Source organism: Lissotriton vulgaris, chromosome 2_1 (assembly GCF_964263255.1).
Source record: "Lissotriton vulgaris chromosome 2_1, aLisVul1.2, whole genome shotgun sequence".
NCBI classification, from domain to species: Eukaryota; Metazoa; Chordata; class Amphibia; order Caudata; family Salamandridae; genus Lissotriton; species Lissotriton vulgaris.
Genome location: NC_141687.1, coordinates 84,619,327 through 84,639,889, shown reverse-complemented (window position 1 = coordinate 84,639,889; position 20,563 = coordinate 84,619,327). Strand labels below are relative to the sequence as shown.

The 20,563-nt window shown below is 42.6% G+C and overlaps 1 protein-coding gene across 1 annotated transcript in view; it reads right to left on the bottom strand.

Annotated features, from left to right (window-relative positions):
• The window catches only part of MAP3K2 (mitogen-activated protein kinase kinase kinase 2), a 409,487-nt gene that overhangs the window by 263,162 nt on the left and 125,762 nt on the right, over window positions 1-20,563 (bottom strand). The window contains exons 2-3 of the mRNA XM_086954496.1: window positions 13,253-13,318; window positions 3,193-3,311 (exon numbers count right to left, since the gene is read on the bottom strand). Coding sequence (XP_086810622.1) covers window positions 3,193-3,311; window positions 13,253-13,256 — 123 coding nt within the window. The 5' untranslated portion in view covers window positions 13,257-13,318. The remainder of the gene's footprint in view (window positions 1-3,192; window positions 3,312-13,252; window positions 13,319-20,563) is intronic.

Below are 20,563 nucleotides of genomic sequence, written 5' to 3'. Positions count from 1 at the left end.
TTAGTGATCTGTCAACGTTATACTTAGACTAGTCCAGTTGGTGCACTACTCTACAAGTTCATATAAATGTATATGAATTTAAGTGCAAAAGAGGTTGGTTTTTGAGCCTAGTTCTCGTGTTTTACTACAGTCACTGAAATTATAAATGTTACCTTTTGAAAATTGTTAATGTAATATTCAACACGCAGCAGTTGGTGCACTAAACTACAAACTGTATAGTAAATCTGTACTAATTGAAATAAGCACAAAATAAGAAGCCTTCTGTCCTAGGTTTTTGGGGATATCTTGTAGCGGATTTCACTACTACACACATATAAGCATTCTGTGCATTCATATCTGTATATTTTCACAGTACACTTTACACCACTTTTTCCATGGCTGCAACCAACATAAACCAACCTCCTCCATTTTAAATGAGAAGAAAAAACTGTCTTTACCACGGAAAAGGAGGGTTAGGCTGTTTGAGTCATACTTGATAGCTATTGGAGGAGATCAATTTTCTCCTAATCGTAAACAACATACTTTGTTGCATACTATACACATACATGCTAGGAAAGTATCGGAGGATTACCTGAACCTATATTGTGGATGAGGAGGATGGAAAGGAGACCCAGTTGGATGAGTACCAAATTAGTTTCAAGAAACTTGAAGTGCATTTTTCAGAGAACATCAACATTGTACTTGAATGCCACAAATTCTTCTGTAAGCCTCAAAATAAAAACTAATGTTTGGCTAGTAACATAGCGACATTAAGAAGGATGCCAGCCACATGCAATTTTGGAGTCCTCACAGACTCACAAATAAGAGATTAATTGGTTAAATGCACTAACTACCATAAAGTGCAAGAAAAGGTCTTGTCTTAGAGTTCAGCACTTGCAGAAGCCATTATTACTATAGCTAAAGGCATTGAGCACAATAAACAGATTAAACAACCTATTGAAGCTTTGCGAATCAAGGCAGACACAAATGTGGTGGCAGAGATGAGTGATGTATATAAAACCTTACATAGTCAGAAGAAGAAGTGGAGTTGCTACAAGTGCGGAAATCTAAACTACTTAGCTAACAGTGGGAAATGTCCTGCAATCAATCAATCAATCAGGGGTTTGTAAGGCGCGACTACTCACCCGTAAGGGTCGTAAGGCGCTAGGGGTGGGGGTGCAGGTTCCAGTCCATCAAAGAGGAGTGCATGGGTTGTAACTTGCAGGAAATGTAAAAGGGAGGGACATTTTGCCAAACTGTGTAGGGGGCAAATGAACAAACCTGTACAGATGATACACTGTGAGAATGAAGAGGTTAAGAAAAATTGTGTATTCCAGATGAATTCTGGAAATGAAAGTGATAGAGTAAAGTACCCAACATGCGAGATATTTCTGGAAGGAGTTCCTTTCAAAGTGTATGCAGATTCCTGCTCACCCTACACCTTCAAAAACAAAGAAACGTACTATGACAAATTCAGGAAAACATGCAGTTTAGATCTTCCTAACATCAGTCCAGGTGGTTTACAACCACCTTCTTTTAGAAGGCAGTTGACCATGCATATTGCTTTCAAATGTAAGTACACAGTTGACAAGGTGTATATCACTAAGAAGGGTTCTAACCTCCTGGGGTGGAGGTACCAACGAGATTTGGGAATGAAGTTGGATCCAAACAATGTTGACCAAGTTCTGCTGGAAGACAGGTCAATAACAGCATTAAATATTTGAAAAGAATTCCCAGAAGTGTTCTCTGATACATTAGGCTCCTTAAAAAATTATTTCACTAAATTAAATAAAAAAAATCAATGTCAAACCAGGGGTGCACAAAACACGACCTGTCCTATTGAAAATGAGAGAATTTTTGAAGAAGGAACTTAATAAGTTAGAGACTGATATAGTAATAGAACATTTCAGAGTGGTTGGCTCCCATTGTCATAGCATTTAAGGACAATGGGAAAAATATACTATTCTTTGTTAATCTCAGCGATTTAAACACACCTCTGAATAGTTAGGCATCCTCTGCCCGAGATCAATGAAATGCAGAGCCTCATTCGAGAAGCCAAAATATTTACTTAAACTTTAGTTTAGAGTGCTCTTTAAAACCATTACTATTGCATACACAATGATGTACTCTTCTCAAAGGATTATATAGCTAAGAGATTAGTTTGACATAAAACTCAGAGAGCAATCTGACCTAATAAGAAATAGCATCGGATGATCCTCAAATCCAGAACCCTCATTTGGGTGACAGACCCTTCTCTGCCGCAGCTGAAAAATATTGGAATGTCCTCCCCTCTAGACCTCCGCAATATTCCATCAGGCACTTCAAAAAGATCTTGAAAGAGCTTCTGTTCAGCTAAGGTATCTCCAGTAACTGTTTAGAGCGCCCTGAAACCATTTATGGTGAACGTATGCTCGTTACAAAATACCTAAATCTAGAATGATGGTAAAGATGCTATGCTCCAGTGGAGGGACATGAACAAGATAGAACAAGGAAAGCCACCAAACAAGCAAGCAAATGTGAGTGACAATAAATCTAACAAATGGTAAGCAATGGCTGGACTGTAAATTTGGATGAGGCGTTTAAAAGGGAAAAGAGCTGATTGGGGCAGTTGGTCATTCTTTCCTTCAATCATACATGCAAGTCTAATAATTTAATGAATGCAATGCCAACAAAATTGTACTTAAAAATTCTAGTTCCAAGAATCATTTCTCACCAAGACTAGAGAAAGGGGAGATGGTTTCCTTGATTGCTGAAAAGGGGCGCAAATCTCTGACATTTAACGTCACCAGAGAAGTGGGAATTGAGAATCGCACATTTAAACAGTGTGGGGTACATATCGGTAAGTGACAAAGTAGAGGCACTTGAATTAATTATTCTGTACATCCTATGGAAAAGGAAAAGAAGCTGATCATCTGCCCCATTACATTAATAATCTCACGTTGTAAGCAATAAAAAAGAAAAAAAACGAATCATCAGTGTAGCCGACGTACTACAAAATAATCTGCTTTATGTCTTGAGTGATGCACTTGTTTATATTTACATCTTCGTAAAACTGGTTAAAATGCTATGTGTACAGCTTACCACTACCTCTATGCAACTGGGCTTACTCCATATAGACCCATTTATATATGTAACAAGAGGTACTGTGTTTCTGCCATTTAGATTACCAAATCTGAAAGCCGTAAGCATTTTAAACAATCATATTTAGATTACCTGCTTCTTGGGCGAGGAGGATTTTGCCTTTCCGGTTTCCTGCATGGACATGGCAGGACGACTGGCTTTATGGAGGACAGCTAGATCCTGCATAATGGAGTTTAAAGCTTGCTGCTCGTCTGTAGAAAATGGAAAAACAATTATAAGGGAAAGTACATTTTGTACAGTGTCTTAATTCTAACACGCAGTACTGGGAGAGAAGTTTCATTTTCAGAAACGTGAAGAGATATTAACAAGTAGACCAATGAACAATCAGTAACATTTAGAGCTATTCAGATATGGTAGCAACATTTTCTACTTTGTTTAAGTTCAGTATCCATTAGGCTCTAATTAGATGCAATGCGGATTTCCTCACATTCCCTGTGCAGCATGAGACCCAACTACCAAGGTCCTGGCATATAACTGTGTAGAGTCACTGATCTATACTGACCTATGAACTGACCTACGAAGAATGGGCATAAGAATCAAACAAATAAATGTACACTTTTGCCTGTACATGCATCAACTACAAGTGAAAATGTGTTCCCTCTCAAAGACCTTCATCACAAACTATCCCATCAATGCTAACGTTTTATCGGACATCCGAAGTGCTAGCAGGAGGGTGCTACTTTAAAGGTTACTTTAAGCTATTCCTTCACTGTTTAACGTTCTCCACCAGTGGAAAGATTCCACAGCTCTGATGACCTTACAGTAATGCTCTTTCAGGCTAGATCCAGACAGCTTTTACTAGGAATCCGCGATCAGATGGAGTATCCACTGGAAAGAGAGTACTACTGAAGGTAAGTACATTATGCTTCGGATTTCTACTTCCAACTGCTGATTCCTCATTTTACATTAGATATGAAAGCAGTAACTCCCCATGGTGGAGGATCTGTAGAGTAGGCTCACACTAAACAACCATGTAGGCTCAAACAAGTGAAGTTTCATTCCCATAAGACCTGCATCTCAATGCCATAGTGCATCTTAAACATGTGCACTGGTGCCCCTGTTGCAGCCCGGCACATGTCATGGACAGGCACTCCGTGTAATAAAGCAGGGTAGCAGGCTTGGTTCTGATGGAATGAGCACTCAGACTTTATGGAAGCTGCTTCTTGGACAGTGCATAACAGATCAGTGTACTATCCACTTTGACAGGGTTCCTTTCTGCATCATCTTAGTTCCAGTCTTTCACCCTAGAGTACCCTACCGGATCATCTATGCCATAGACCTGGTCATCAATGTAAAAGCTGAAAGCCGTTTTGTGGTCTAAAAAATGAAACACCTCTTTTTTTCAGAGGCTGAGTACGGGAAAAGAATGCTGGTAGGGTGATGGATTCCCCAACATGGAAGGGAGTCCCAATTTTCAGTAAGTCAGCCACTCACGTCCTCAGCACCAATTCATCCAGGAGCAGTTGCACAGGATAGTGCCTGAAGTTCACTCACAAGATGAGCAGTGGTAATTGCAATGAGGAAGTCAGCCTTTAGAGTCAGAAGAAGCAACAAGCACCTGTACATAGAGAAACGTCAAAACCAAGTTAAGGGACCACTGTGGCATCAGAAAAGGTTTGGAGTAATAACCTTTAACAATGCCCATTACAGGCCTTTGCTGGGCCAATGACAAAGCAAACCTTTGAAAGTGTGGATTGTACATGGTTCTGTTTTGCGGACTGCACACCAGGCTACAGGTTTGTCCCAGCGCCCATAGTAAATTGACTTAGTGGAAGGATGTCTGGCAGCAAGGATAACATCCACTATTTCGAGTGGTAGATTGAACGCGGTTAACTACTGCTGTAGTAATTTGGCAGCGATTGGGTTAGCATTAGCAGTAGGCATCCTGTATTTAGAGGTTATCTTGTCCTTTTTGTGAAATCCATTTTGTATTTCTGGCAGCAATTTTGTTTGCCATGTGCTACCATGTGCGTGCCATGTGCTCTGTCCTACCTTGCTGTTGTCTGCTCTTAAAATCTGCCTAGAGACAGGTTATATTTAACCTCTTCTACTTTGCACATGCTCAGTTGAGCTTGCAGCTGTCAATGCAGCTGCTGTTAGTCTGTAAATGTCAAGATGTGTTCACCAGAATTAGCAACTGTTAGTGCCTCCCACTTGTTGACTGTGCATTTTCTGTATGACCTTATATGTGCCTAAAACCTACTTCTTGCACTTGTACCGCCTTCTTTGTGGGTATAAAAGGACCAAGCTCTTTCCATTCAGTGTGCTACTTCATAAATTGCCGAAGGGTGTTGTGTGAATGTAGTTCCACCTCATGAGGTTAATAAACTTTGACTTTTCTATTCCAGTTTCTGTGCCAACTTCTATCCTATTGGTCTGAGGACTTGTGCAGAGAAGGGCGAACCCCTTGCACTGGTAGGCCTTGCTGAGGCTCACCACCACACTGCTGCTCAATCTCCAAAGTTAAAGGTGTAGATTCCAAAGGTTTGGGAGAAGGACCCTGCTATGGTGCTGCATTATAAGACCCTCAAGAAGTGGTAGCCTGATAGGAGTGCAGATAGTACCCAGAACGTCTAGGCATGAGCATCTATCTATGATGAGTTGGGCCTTGTTGTTTTTGATCTTCGGAACTAGGGGCAAGTGAGGCAGGGACAGGAAAAAGTCCTGTATCCAATCCAGCCGGAATGCACCTCCTAGTGAGTCTCTTCACGAAACTCCAATGTGTAAAAAATGTTACGCTTTCTGCTCTCTTCAGTGAAGATTCCCTACAATACCTCCTGATTTAGACATCATTAGTGATCCACCAGACTGGCTGAGCTCATCCATCCAGGTTTCCCGACAGGTGGAACATGATCAGTGAAATGTACTGGCCCTCTGACTCCACAGGTACAGAGCCTTCTGGCACAGTACCTAGGACCACACACTGCCCCCTGCTTGTTGCAGTACCACATCGCCATGGTGCTGTCTGTGAGAATCTACACCAGCCTTCCCTTGTTGGACAACAGGAAACTAATAGCTGGAAACAGGTTGACATGGAGATGGATTTGTCAGATAACTCTGATCTCCACCTTCCTCAGATGGCCTCTCCAAAACCAGCATGAACGCATCAGTTACCATTGTCGGCTCGTGCTGGGAATGAGAAAATGGCCTGCAGCTGATCCAAAAGCAGTTGCACAGACACCCCTGAAGATGATGTGCAGTTTACTCCAAACTTTGAATGATACACAATAGGTTTCTTTTCTGCTGGACTAAGTGAAACTTCAAATTTCATTACAGAGTCCTCACATGCCACCTGCCATTAGTTGAGAAGAAGGTTGCAGAAGGGTCAAATGCCAAGCCTCAGAGCTACTATCACAGAGCTACAGCACCAAAGTGGAAATACTGGGATCATAACTTGAATGTCAAGGGCTCACTGCAACAGAGGGAAAACTCTGAACTGCACCGTACCCAGTACAGCTCCAATGAAAGAAGTCCCTGTGAGGTGCCATGTGCGACTTTGGCTCACTGACGGTGAAACTAATTGTTGTTAGGAGGTTTTCCGTCATATGGTGGTGGCTTACATCTGACTGTGGAGAGCTTGTCTTCAACCAGTCTTCCATAAGTGTTATCCTGACCTCCGAGATGGGGAGTTACCAGCACCGCCCCTTTCGTAAACACCTAAAGAGCCCTGGGGTAGGGGGAAGGTTCTTTGGAGTAGAAAGAAAAAGTAGGATATAGCCATGCAGAACATTTTGAAGGACTCATCTAAGACGTGATGGGTCGCCACCGTGGGGAAAAACTGCAGAAATTTGCCTCCCACATGGCGATTGTGTGTCACTAATTGAAAGCTAAAGCTGCTTGGTGACTGTTGCCAGGCAGGGAACTGGGAGGACCGGTGCTCTTGGTGGCCTGCACATTTCATGTCAGACCCAAGTCACAGCCTCCAAAGGGCTGGGATGATTGCAGCAGTTTATTTAGGAGTCAAAAGACCAAACGATTGTGCCATGGCCTTACACTCATAGAATTGCTCCAAGGCAGAATATGCCTTTTGTGAGGGAGCTATTGAAAGACATAATCAAGAGAATAGACTGTACATGTTTGTTCAAAGAATGCTGGTGAGCACATACACGCATGGCGACATAACAGTACCTTGGTGCCAACCAACAGCACGAATCATCTATTTGGCCATATCTTGACCATTCTGAATGGTTTGAGCCAGTGAGTTTGTATGTTGTTTCGAGACTGTTGGCAAGATATTATATGTACATCTTCCCAAAAAAACAAACTGAACTGACTGATCTCAATGGTAGGGTAACCGAAGAGAACATTTGTTTTAGGAATACATTAATCATCTTAGGGGAATGAATTGGGTTTCGTCTTACTGGTTGAAGCCTGAACAACCAGATTCTCTGGAGTAGAGTAAACCAGGGTCACCAGGTACCAGTCTGTGACGGCTGGCCACCTGCCTACTCACCAGTGGGGAAGTACAGGAGTTTGACCATGTACCCATAAAGGTGTCAGTGAGGGCTTTATTGAAGAAGAACAATGGCTCAGATGTGGCTGGCCCAGGCTATAAGGTTCTGTAAGAAAATGTTTCTTTACCTCCAGAAGGCATTTGCAGGTCCAAGACCTCCGCTGCTCATCACATTACCACTGCTAATGATGTAAATGGCCTGCTTAACCCTGCTTCAGGCGAAGTATCAAACCCTCTGTGCTCTTGTAAGTTTATGTAAAAAAGGTCTTGATTATAAAGGGTGGGTAAATCCTGCTAAACCCCACAAGCATGATCACCATCTCTGGATGGTGGCAGGCTGTAGTCAGAATCAGAACTAAAAAGATAATGGAGCCTCGAATGGTGCATCCGCTCTTCTAGAAACACAGTATTAGAATGAAAGAGGGCTGGTTGCAATTTAGAAATTTAGCAGTGCGGCATCGATCAGGATCATACTGTAGTTGGTACAAGGCCAGACATCGGAACAAGCACCAGATCCTCCCAATGTCAGTGATATTGGTGAGTGAATTGCCATAATAAGTCCCAGGAAGTCCGACAGCACAAGTGTAAATCCACCAGCTGTAACCTAATTCAGGGCCCCTACAGATCCTTGGGGTATAAAGCTGTAAAATATCTTCAACATGGCCTCTTTAAAGGTCTCGATCTGCTGAGGCCTCGCTGATGGCCTAGGAAATTAGAGAGCACAGGACCAACTGTGGAGTCAGCTATGCAACTTGAGGGCCGGATGGAGATAGACTGACAAAACAACACTTATGCGTCTTATCTTTAAATAGAAAGTGTCAAGATGTGGTCAAGTTGAGCTTCGTATTCTAGAGTTTACATTTAGATTTTGACTTACTGGAGTACTTAAGACTATGAAGTTGACATCGAGAGCAGGATCAAGTCCGCAACTTCTAGCGTCCGGCGACGTGCAGATCTGTTCCTCATCCCAAATCTTCAGGTGCACAAGGGCGTGCTTGCCACACAACTTGGAGCCCTGCCCTGAGCCCAAAAACTATACACACATTGTGAAGATCCTGAAGGAGGATACATAGTTTCCTAGTACACTGTATTTTTCCTTATTTTATTAGTTGTCGGACGGCTGACAAAAGTGGAGAGCTGAGCTCCGGATCCATACCAGCAAATAGAGGTTAAGTTTATATGCGGCTCCACCCCTCCACATCTAGGGCGGTAAGGAGTCAAAGCGAAGCGGCACATTGCCGCCCAGCGGCGCTCAGAAGCATTGCTAGTGAAAGCTTTCCAGATCCAGTTTGGCACCTGGGGGTTATTCTAAAGTGAGGAATCTATGGTTTTAACTATCCACCAGAAATAAGATGGATTGGATGAAGGCAGAATAGCCATTTTAGGCCAAAAAAGCAGGCTCTGTAGAACATATATCTGATCTGTGCATTACTAGATGAGGGAGCCTAAGCAGGGTAATGCTTGCAAAATGTGTGTGGTATTGGCCATGAATCACAATACATATGTTCAATATTTCAAGGATTTATGTCTAGAGACATAGGACAGCGCCACAGGAAAAATGGAGCTAAATGTGATCAATGAAAGGAAGGGTGGTAGGACTCTCTTCCCAGCATAGACACAAGGGTCATTCCACTAAGGAGGTCAGATGTATGCCTTGCAATGGTGGTCAGAGAAGCAGATGTGGCAATGCAAAACTGGAACCACCAGATCAATGGCGTACTCTGGCCTGTCCCCGATATTCTTAATGACTCTCCGAATATGAGGAAAAAAAGGAAAGGACTAAATTAGTTTCCTCCTCCAACTGAACTCCAGGTCATTCCAGAGAAACCCAGGACCTTGCCCATCCAGGGGACAATCCTGCAATTCAGTCGGCTGGCAAAAGCATCAATGGCTGTGAGCACTAGAGTCTTTGGCATTCTGCCAATAATTTTTGGGCGAGGTTCATACTCATTGGGGGCGGGAGGGGAATAAATGTAGCCAGGCTGCTGCTTTTCTGTTGTCTAAACTGTCTGCTTTTCTGTTGTCCACACCCAGAAAGCAGACTACCATCAGGGGAATTTCCTAGGTAGTGTACCATTGTGACATTCCTACCTCCAGCTAGAAGAGTTGCTGGCAATAAGCACCCTAATTTTCAAACGCTGAAGTCGCCCATGTTGATCGGGTAAACATTAGCCCTTTTGTTCATGACCTCTATATAAAGGAGGCTTATTGGGCTTGCACACTTCCAGCTCCAGCAAATCTGTATGGGAAAAGAATATGAATTATTGGCGTGATCCCTGCCCTGTTCCAAAATAGAGGACTCTCCTAACCTCAATCAATGATTCCTGGATAATAACTGTAGTTAGGGATACCAACAATGTAAAGTGATACAGCCTGTGGCTTAGGTGGCGGTGCTAAAGGGGCTGCAAAAAATTTCAGCACCACTGACAATACTGCAGTAGTTGGATAAGATGAATAAGATTTCTGTGGGGCTTGCAATAAGATTGGTCATTTGGAAACAAGGGTTGTTCCAATGAAATCTGATAAAGCAATGGTAGATTCAAGGTGCGGGAGCTAGAGGGACTGATAGGAGATAAAATGCAGACCTAAACAAGGTTCTAAGGCAAGGTGGCAGGGGCACTGTGGCCCTGGATGGTAGCACAGATAACTGGCAGAACTCAAAGAAGTCTGCTAACATCATGGTTCTGAGTTCCCTAACTTTCCTCAAAAGAATATGGAGACAAAATTAATGCAGTCCTTTTTAAGGAGAAAGTGGCACCCGTAATGACAACATGGAGCTGGTCAGAAGAAAATATAGATAGACATCAAAGTCCTGGCACAACTCAAAAATTACAAGTGCCAAGGCCATCACTGAGACCCCGCAAATCTGATTCACGCCATGTGATATTGTAGAAGATAGTTGACTCCCAAGAACAGTAACCTTAGTACCAGTATTTTTGTAATGTAATACTTGATCTAATCAGATAACTTGGAGAATGAGCATGCACAATTGATAGAACGATGGACAGCGAAGAGCTTTATGGAACATGGAGGTGAGAAGAAGCAACCACAGAAGTTGCAATTAACCACACGACACCATCAATGTTGTTCTGACTGAACTTGAACCAACTTTGCTATACCGTATCATTCACAAAGTCATTCTGTGTCTTGTCCTGGGACCAAAAAAAGGCGAAGTTTATGCCTCTTCAGAATCCCAAACAGGATAGATTTCTCTTGCCACTTGTTAGGTCTACATGATGGAAGGTTTTCCCTTCGGACCAACCCAGGAAAGCAGCGCACCCTCACAATATAGTAGAGTACTTTTGCTATTCATATACTATGAGCGGTCACTATGACAACTCTTTGTAGCAACAGTTGGTATACATTTTTACTGACTGTACTCTTTGATCTAACAGTCTCAGCTCTTCAATCAAGGACGCTTTTTTCGTGTGGTCTGAATGAAATTTGATATTTTTAAGTTGTCATAGAGTGCATTTTATGAAGGAGCTATTTTTTTAGAAACATTTGATATCTATTCATTTACAACTTTCTTTCCAAAATATTAAGCAATCAATGGAGAACCTAAACTGTGGCCACCATTCTACACTGGGCTTTCTCAACATCCTAAAACAATCCTGCATTGCCTTCCCGCCAAGGAACAACTAACAGCAACAAAGTGATCACGTGCCTCAAGACAACTTAAGGTTTCTCATTTTTTTCAAGGAAAACAAACCAAATCAAAAACTGGTCTTCAACAGACAGCATTCTCTTTAAAAGAGAATGGGTTATGTTCTGCCTTAGAGAATTAACCAGATCACATATTACTTTTAATACTGCTCGTGTAAGGGGGCATAGGTAAAGTAGCAAAACGTAATAATAAACACAACCAACATATGTAACTACATTAAAATGAAGCTAAGGACATCTTTCTTTTACCACCTGAATAGTTTACCTTAATCAATGGCATGTAGTGTCATAATCTCTATTAATTCGACTAAATCTATAGGGACTATATTATACTTAGTAAGAGAACGTAATCTAGATATAACCCAACAATTGCTGTGCTGATGCAGGGGTCTTGCAGTTGCATCTTCTAGAGATCAAAGTGCCAATATTTTGTTGTCTTGCCAATGTTCAAGAAAACACCACACTAGGATTGCTTCTGCCAGGGTGTGGTTGTTTATCTAGAGGCTGTGACTGTTATTTCTTGAAGTACTACTTAAATGTTTTGCTTTTCTTAATGTTGTTTATAAATTGGTACTGTTCAGAACGAAGTGATAATTTGTATGAAAATTTATCAGAAATCACCTAAAAGGGACTCCAATAATTTATTTAATCAAACCTGTGCCATTTTACCTAGATTGCAGCTTTCCTACTTCATGCTGTTCACCACTCAACAAAGCAAATCAACGTACAGGTGGATTCCCAATATCCTTCATCAATGGTTAAAGTTTGGATCTAAGATTTTACATATACCTTACACAGCAATAGTAAAATCAATTCTTTTTAAAGAAAGAGTTGAGAGGGAAACGTGACACTATCTGAGGGTAAAGACTGATGGGTAAGAGGTGTGCATGGCAGTTCCACGATCAGAGACAGACGACTGATGATCTTATAACTACTCAACTGTTGGATAAATAACAAAATTCGGCAAAGCGTGGTAAAAAAACTAACAGTGGGGAACATGTTTTGGTATGGTTGATAACGTTTTGCTATATAGTTTCTTTAAAACGTCACCTGTTCTTCACTCCTATATAACATATTAATTTGAACATAGTGGCTTTTGAACTGCCAAGGTGTACTTAGTGAAAATTATATTCATTCATCCCCAAAAATGTTTTTTTTAGAGAATGGACTCGCAGGTTGAGCACGCACACACTTGTATATACACTCACAAAAAAAATCTTATTAACAATTCTAAGAACTGAACAAAAAGCTGTAATATTATGGAAGACATTAAAATCAGTTTCATTGCAGAATAAACAGATGATTAAATTGGAATGTAACTTACTTATAATATAATGAAATGTACTGAGTTTTATTTCCAACGTGAATATCAAATATTTGGTAGAGTTTTATATTTATTATTTCACACCTGAAGTTACTGTACTTGAGTAAGCTTGGATACCTTATGATGCACCAGTTACAAAGAGTGTAGTTTGTGCTTTACGTATTCCAAACTTTAAGTTACTGAAAGATGTGATTATTTTGTATGACAGTGTTTAAAGGGTGTGCAATCAGCACACAATATGTGCATTTTTTGACAGGTCAAACTTAATTCGATTCAATCTTAACACTAGCTTTCACGCTGCTTGGAACTAGACTACTAGTTTTCACTTGCCAAAATTCAAAAGCTTGAAACAGCAACTACTGTCTAGGAAATGCATTTTGATCTAGTTAGTATAATTTTACTATTGGTTAATGCTTATGACAAGACTACGATGGTCAGAGTGGTTGGATCTTAATAAGGTGACTAAGGCCATCTCAACACATTTGGTGGGCAGGCTCATGATTGAGCATGTTTGTTAACAATTTCTGACACATCCTTAAAAACGTACAATAAACTATTACAAGTGACATCTGCAAAAACACAGGCAACAACAACATAGGATCATATATTTTCCGTCAAAGACAATGATAAAAGTCAAGTTTTGTTAATGTTAATTCTCAATGAAAAGTTTGATCAATATTTAAACTTACCCATGGCGTCAGGGAGCCAGTTAACATATGGTCAAATGAATAAACCGTCCATCAGAATTCCTTTTTCTGAAAGAAACAAAGCTTAGCTTTACAATTTGAACTGATATGACATTAAACAAACAATGTTTGAAATACCCTACTGATACAGATGGGGAGTGAGGAAAGCTTGAAATTTGGTAATTTGGCAATTAGCTGAAATCAACTAATGAATATGCTAAACTTAAAAAATGAAACTCGAAGACAAGGAAGATCACAGATATATTATGTAGTCTCATTGTATCTAATAGCAGGGGGTGACAATAGATCAGATAATGGTTTTCAACCCCTTTGAAGCATATCAGTAGTCACAAAAGTCATTGTGCACAGATATTACATAACAGCATCAGTAAGCTCTGGCACGCTTCTTCTAACACCCTTCCATTTATACATTCCTCCTCCCTCTGTCTCTTTCACGTGCTTTGAACTTGTAGGAAAGTGGAGGTTTATGCAGTGAGTCTATTTAGGCTTCACTATGTAATACTCACACAATACTGCTAGGATGATCCTTGGATTCACAATAATTAATCATTCGCTCACTCCTGGTAGTGTTGCTAGGAGCAGTAAGGCTTTACTAGAGGAGTATATGTTAAGCATTTCAAAGTCCCAAACTTAGGCGATAAGTAATTGGCACGACTCGTAAGAAATTCAACACCGATGTATAAAAATGTAGCAGATTTTTATATAAACTTAGATGCCAAAACTGAGTTAATCAGTTAAGTTTAAACGGAGTGTTAAATTTGGGGGTCTCTAGTTGGCTAAGGTAGATACCTTAGTCCAAATAGGGACCCTTGCTTCTAGTCAGGGAAAGGAGGGATACCCTCTTAGATAACCCCAGCTCACCCCCCCGGTAGCTTGGCATGAGCAGCAAGGCTTATCTTCAAGGCAATGTGTGAAGTATTTGCAACCATGCTCCAAGCAACACAGTGATAACACCACAAATGTACACCCACTGGTTTTTATAAAAAATAGAGGCGTCTTTATCAAAAGGAATACGATGAGACCAAACTATAGAAATTCAACAAATGCGTATTCGTAATATATCACTCTGCCAGTTATTAGTCCAGCAATCACTTATAAGTTCCTGCGGTATTAGCAGTTCACAATGATCTAATGCAGTCCTAATGCAATGCTATGCAGTTCGTAATGTCGTAGTGACAGTCCTTAATGCTCATACTAATGCAGTTCGTAACGCACGAATAATGCAGGTCGTAATGCAAGAATAATGTAGGTTGTAATGCAAGAATAATGCTATTCGTAATGCAAGGATTATTCGATTCTTAATGCGAGAATCAGGCAGTTCGTAATGCAAGGAATACTGCTGTACGCCAATCTGCGCAATCAACTCGGGCCGCCACTAGGCCCCAACACCAGAGACAATTGTCATAAGCTTAAAGAGGCAGACCCGGTACTGCTGGGCAGGCACGGGCCGCTGGGGGACTCGTGTCTAACGCGGTGCAGCGGGAGAGAGCTCGGAGCACTCCTGTACTCCTTCTCCACGCCTACTCAGGCCACACACGCTTGCGGCTCCCGACCAGTGTCCAAGCCTTACCCGAGGGGATACGTCGCCTCGCTCTTTCCCCACTCATCGGACATCCTGCTGGGCGGTCCTGATGATGTTGCTGCTCCTGTGTTAGGAACGCTGTACTGCGCTGCCTTCTCCTTCGTTGGCGACCTTCGGCAGATTCTTATCGATGAACAATGATCACGATCCCTTTCACCTTGTAGCTTTCTTAGCTTCAAGAAATCCTGTAGTACGTTACGGCTCGGGGCGGCGGCGGTGATCCTCACTCTCAGCCTCCGTTACGATGACGGCTCGGGCCACAAACAGCAATACAGCAGCGTGGACCAGCAGCGGGGACCAGCTGTCCTCAAGCCCTTGGAGACACCCTACTTCAGGACACAGCAAAGTCCTCACAAGCAGGGGGGACACAACACACAGCAAAGTCCTTTGTCCTCTCATTAGTCAAATCATCAAACTGCAGGTCAGCCCCAGAACACCCAGCAAGGGCAGTCCTTCTCTTCAGTCTTTTTAGCTGTTCTTCTTTGGCAGAGGTTCCTCTTGATCACAAAGTAGGTTCAAGTCTTTGTGTTCATGGGGGCTCTGACCCCAGTCCAAACCAGACCTGGTTGTCTTCCTGCCAGTACAAACCCTCTCCCTTTGATAGTGCAGGTCTGGGGCCCAGACTCTCAGCAGGAGGTGAAGCCACCCTTTTGTGGCAGCAACACAGCCCTCTTCACATCCAGGGGGGCTACTCCTCCCCCCCTCAGATCAAATGCAGGCCAGCCTGTTGCTGCTTCTCTGGTATCAGGAAACTCCCCAGGCCCGGTCACATCCAAACCCAGATGGTCAATACATAAACAGGCAGAAGCACGCAGGATGGTTTAAAACAGTTAGGCAACCATTTCTAACAACGTGGTTTCTAAGCACACAATTTAAAACCCATCTTCACAAAAAGTTGCGTTATTAAATTCTGAGTTCAGGCACACTAAACTCCCTCTCTCCATTTTATGCCTATGGGAAGTTATGCGGGAAACATGTGACACAGCATTCCCCATTCTGTCCCATGGGCAAGATGGCCTTGAACAGTGAAAAACGAATTTGGAAGTATTTCCCCGTCAGGACATGGTACACACCTCAGTACATGTCCTACCTTTCACATACACTGCACCCTGCCCAGGGGGGTACCTTGGTCCTACTATAGTGGGGTCTGATTTGCATAAGACGCTAGGCCTGGCAAGTGGGTGCACATGTCAGGACAACAAGGTAGTTAAACTGCACGCAGGCACTGCAGTGGCAGGCCTAAGATCTCTTTTTAGGGCTACTTGAGTGGGTGGCACAATTAGTGCTGCAGGCCCACTAGTAGTATTTGTATTACCAGCCCTGGCACACGTTGTGCACTTTACTAGGCACTTTAATAGTTAGACAAACATACCAATTATGGACAACCAATTACCATAACAATTTGTACAGGGAACACTTGCACTTTTTACACTGTTCAGCAGTGGCAAAAGTGCCCAAAGCACCTAAGTCGGCAACATTATGTCAGAAAAAGGTCTAGGAGGAAGGCAAAACGTTTGAGGAACTTTAGTCAAAAAGGTCCAAGTTAAACACAGTTTAATGGATTTCAGATGCAAAATTAAATCAAGACTACAGAACTTTAGCATTGCGGTCACTGCTGAAAAGCACTAGTGACAATCAGTCACTTGTAGGTTAAGTTGCGTGGTACCCAAGGAAGATAAAGGGGTTTCGGGTCCCAGGACCAAGCTACAACAGTCAGTTTGATTTTATATGGCTCGAGAAGCCTGGCTGAAGAATTGTGCTGGCTGTCCAAGATGCTGAAGTGGGAGCCGAGGAGGAGCTGGTTTCACCCCTACACAATGCATCCGCTGCTGAAGTTCGACAAAGGTGCTATGGTGTTTCCTTGAGGTGCAGCGTCGAATAAAGGTGGTGGTTTTCAGGATGGCCAACAACAAGCCTAGGCAGCGGTAAGGCCAGCAACACATTTTTTTCGATGTCTGGAGAAAAACGGTAGCCATATGTAACTTGTTGGAGGTCAGGACTACGTTTCCCACATTGCATTGGACCGTCTACTTTTGGGTGACTCCTCGGAGGGCCTGATGGTCAGCCATACTTTTGTTCTGGTGCGCTGTTTATACCTGCAGTGTAGTGGGGACTAGTACCACTAGTCCAGGGGAGTCTGGAGTTGCCTTTGGCTCCCAAATGGGGGGTCCCCCTGTCTGGGGAACCAGTCTTCGGCCTGAACAAGTAGGAGTCATGCAGTAACACCAAAGTTGCCACAGAAGCAAAGTTTCACACCTGTGCTCAGTACAGATCCTGTTGTCGCAGACCTGGGTCTTTTCTTAGTCCTCTGCTGCAAGTCACATCATAAGTGAGGTACTGGTGTCTGGGGTGACCCATACATAACCTGTATTTAGGGGCATTAGGGGTGTGGGTGCAAGCGGCCAATGGGTTACTTACCCCAGGGGCTATTATGTACCTAAGGTGACCTGATCCAGTGGTGTGTGTCACCATTGCTACCCAGAACCCTATGTTCTACCACTTTTAAAAATGACAGAAGTCTTCCTCCGCTGTACAGACAAGGTAGCCCACCCTAGGGGTGTGGCTAGCATTCAGGAGGTATACACCGTTTGACTACATGATTTTATCACCCGTCTTGTGTGCCTGGGGCCAGGGGAAGAGTTGTTTACTACTTTAGGAGACAGCATGGATACATATTAGAGGCGGTAAATGCTTTGAAGCTCACCACCTTGGAGGGAGGAGTCATCTTCTGGTTGCATGCCACAGCAACTCTGGTATGGGAATCTGCTCATGGGTAAGGAGGTAAGTGACATATTTCGGCAGTACCATCGTGGAGCTGGCAACCTCGGGGATACCTGCACGTTATCCTATGGACCGATGATCACTTATAGCGTTTTTTAATGGAAAAATGCTGCTGTAGGAACATATAGGTTAGCATTTACATGTTGTCACCTTTAATATAATGCACCCTGCCTCCTAGGTCCAGGAGGCTACCTTAGAGGTGACTGGTATATATTCAAATATCGCTTTTACCAAGCAACACCTGGTGAGGGCAAAGTCGAGTTCGAGCAGTTTGCACTACTCCTGTTGTCTACAATTGCAGGACTGCTGTCATATGTTTTGTTGGGTAAATCAAGGTGGCACAAACTCTGCTTCAGGCCCTGGTGACCCCTTTAACAACCATGCCCTATGCATCACTGATAGCATTTACCAGGGACTTATAAGTGGGTCACCAATTTACATATATCAGTTTTAGGAAGAGCGCACTGGAACTGGGGTCTGGTTAGCAGGTTCCAGTACACTTTCATAGTAACTCAAACTGCAGCACTGGAAGACATTGCTTCTCCCATTTTATTGTAACACGAATCAGGTGCAGCATTTGCGTGGGAGGCTGGACAGGATTATAACAATGCCACCAAGAATTTGGTTCACTAGCGAGAGGAGGAAGTAATGAAAATGATTAAGGCTTTAACATTTTATATCACAAAAACCCCAAGTGGCCGACACGTGAAAAGGTCACAGTTCACACTAGCACAAAGTGTCACGAAGATCCCAAAACATACACATATTTAAATACTCCTTTTAAAGAGAAACTTGTTTAATAAGCAAGAAAAAAAATGCACGAAACACAACTAGGGGATACTGCAACTTGCCGGAAAGAAAAGGTAAAGAAGGGTAAAGAATAATCCCTTTTTCAGAAGGTAGGCTCTAAGCCATCAACCGAAACGCTTCTGTCACATAGGGAGTCCTTTTCTAACTTCTAAAACGTTCCAAAACTGGCCCTATCCAAATTCAGTACACGTGCTACATTAAGTTCAGGAAATATGGTAGTACCTCCTAACATTACCAGACATCCTTATGTCCGGCCACTAAGTAGCATCGATTCTCCTCTTTGAATGCGTTGCTTACCTCATGTATTCATTTGAACTACCCACATATGACACCACAGCTTCTTCCTAATGACGCCTCATTTAGTCCTATTTAACCATCAGCATAAACCTTCACATTAGTTTTACATCCTTTCAATTTCTCAAAAGAGCCATTCCAATTCTGCCAAAGGTGGGCAGACTTGAGATGGTGAAATCAGGATGCAATGTGCTCCTTGACACTGTCTGAAAGGTATCCCTCTATCTTCTATGACATAAACTGAACAACAAAAATAGGGAAGTATAAGAAAACATTTCCTCACAAGCTTGATGTCATTGCAAAAGCACCTTAAGAACAAGTCCCACCGTAATTATGTTTCTTGTTGATAATCTTACTAACTAATAGTTCCTCAACTTAGACAATCCCCACAGGTACACGACTGGATTCGGAGCATCTTTTAGCAGTGCTTTCACACAGCACTAGGTGATGTTGTGCAGCTCTCCTCCTGTGTTGGCTCCATATCACCCCAGAAGTGAGAGTGGAACTGCACATAAGTGTCACCCCTACAATCCGACATCGGTTTATTGTCTATACCCTTTCTGCGCCTTCAGGTGTGTGAACAACCGTGGGTTACAATGTGCTGAGCATTAACGTAGGAGCCTTTATTGGTGTTCTAAAAGAGACCATTTCACAGAATCAGGATATAGGAGGACAGTGAGGAAACTGCAGTTAGATGGAGCAGCCACCATAAAGAGTATTACCAAGGATCAGTAACTTTTTCTGATGGATGCTTCTAACCGCAGATTCCTCACCTTAAAACATACACCAAATAAGTACCTCCCCAAAGTGAAGAATCTGTGGAGGCAGCTCAGACTTTAACATCTTGCAGAACAGAGCAGATAAAGTGTCCTTCCTGTCAAATATGGCTGTGAAGGCAATAGTGCTATGTGAATGTATGAACTGATGCCCAAATTATAGCCTGGCTGAGGCTAGGTAGCACTCGCTCCAACTCGGTGATAGCAACCTTAGCCATGGTGGAATGGGATCTTAGATCTTTTGGGGAATGCTTCTTGGCAAGCGCGTAGCAGATCCTAATGCACATGACTATCCACCTCAACAGGCCATCTTCTGTACAATATTCCTTTGTCCAGAAAAAACCCACAAATAGTTGATCATCTACGATCCTTGGAATGATCTATGTAAGAGATTAAAGAATTTTACAAGTTTAACCGATGGGTACCATTGGTAAGGGGGGAGCAAAGAAAGCTGGTAGACTAGGGCAATGGATCACCCAATGCGGACGAGAACCACATCTTCTGGTCCTCAGCACCAGCTGGTCAGTAAAAAAATAGGTGGTGTAGGGCAGTTGCACTAACAGTACCTGCAGTTCATTCAAGCAACAAATACATGGTTTCAGTGAAGAGCATTCGTCAAGGTCAGGAGATCAAGTTATGCATAGGCTGAAAGGGCATACACAGAAGGACTGTCAAGACCAAGTTAAGGCAGCACCAAGACATTACAACCTGCTTGGTAGGGAAAGTGAGTCAAACCTTTCATTAAACTCATCACAACAGGTGATGTGAACAAGGACGTTTGGTTAGGAAAATATAAAAAACAAGGAAGGGCCAAGAAATAACCTTTTACAGTGGCCACTGCAAAATCTTGCTGGGCTAAACATAAAATAAAAGGACATCCAACATTTTCAGCTGTAAGGGGTCAGAGGTCAGAGCACCACATCAAGCATGAAATCTTTCCCAGTACCTGGCAGAAATGGATTTTGTGGTAGGCTTATGGCGCTGAAGACGACATCTACGGCCTGAGGTGGCAGATCGAAAGCGGTTAACTGCCACTGCTCAATCTCCATG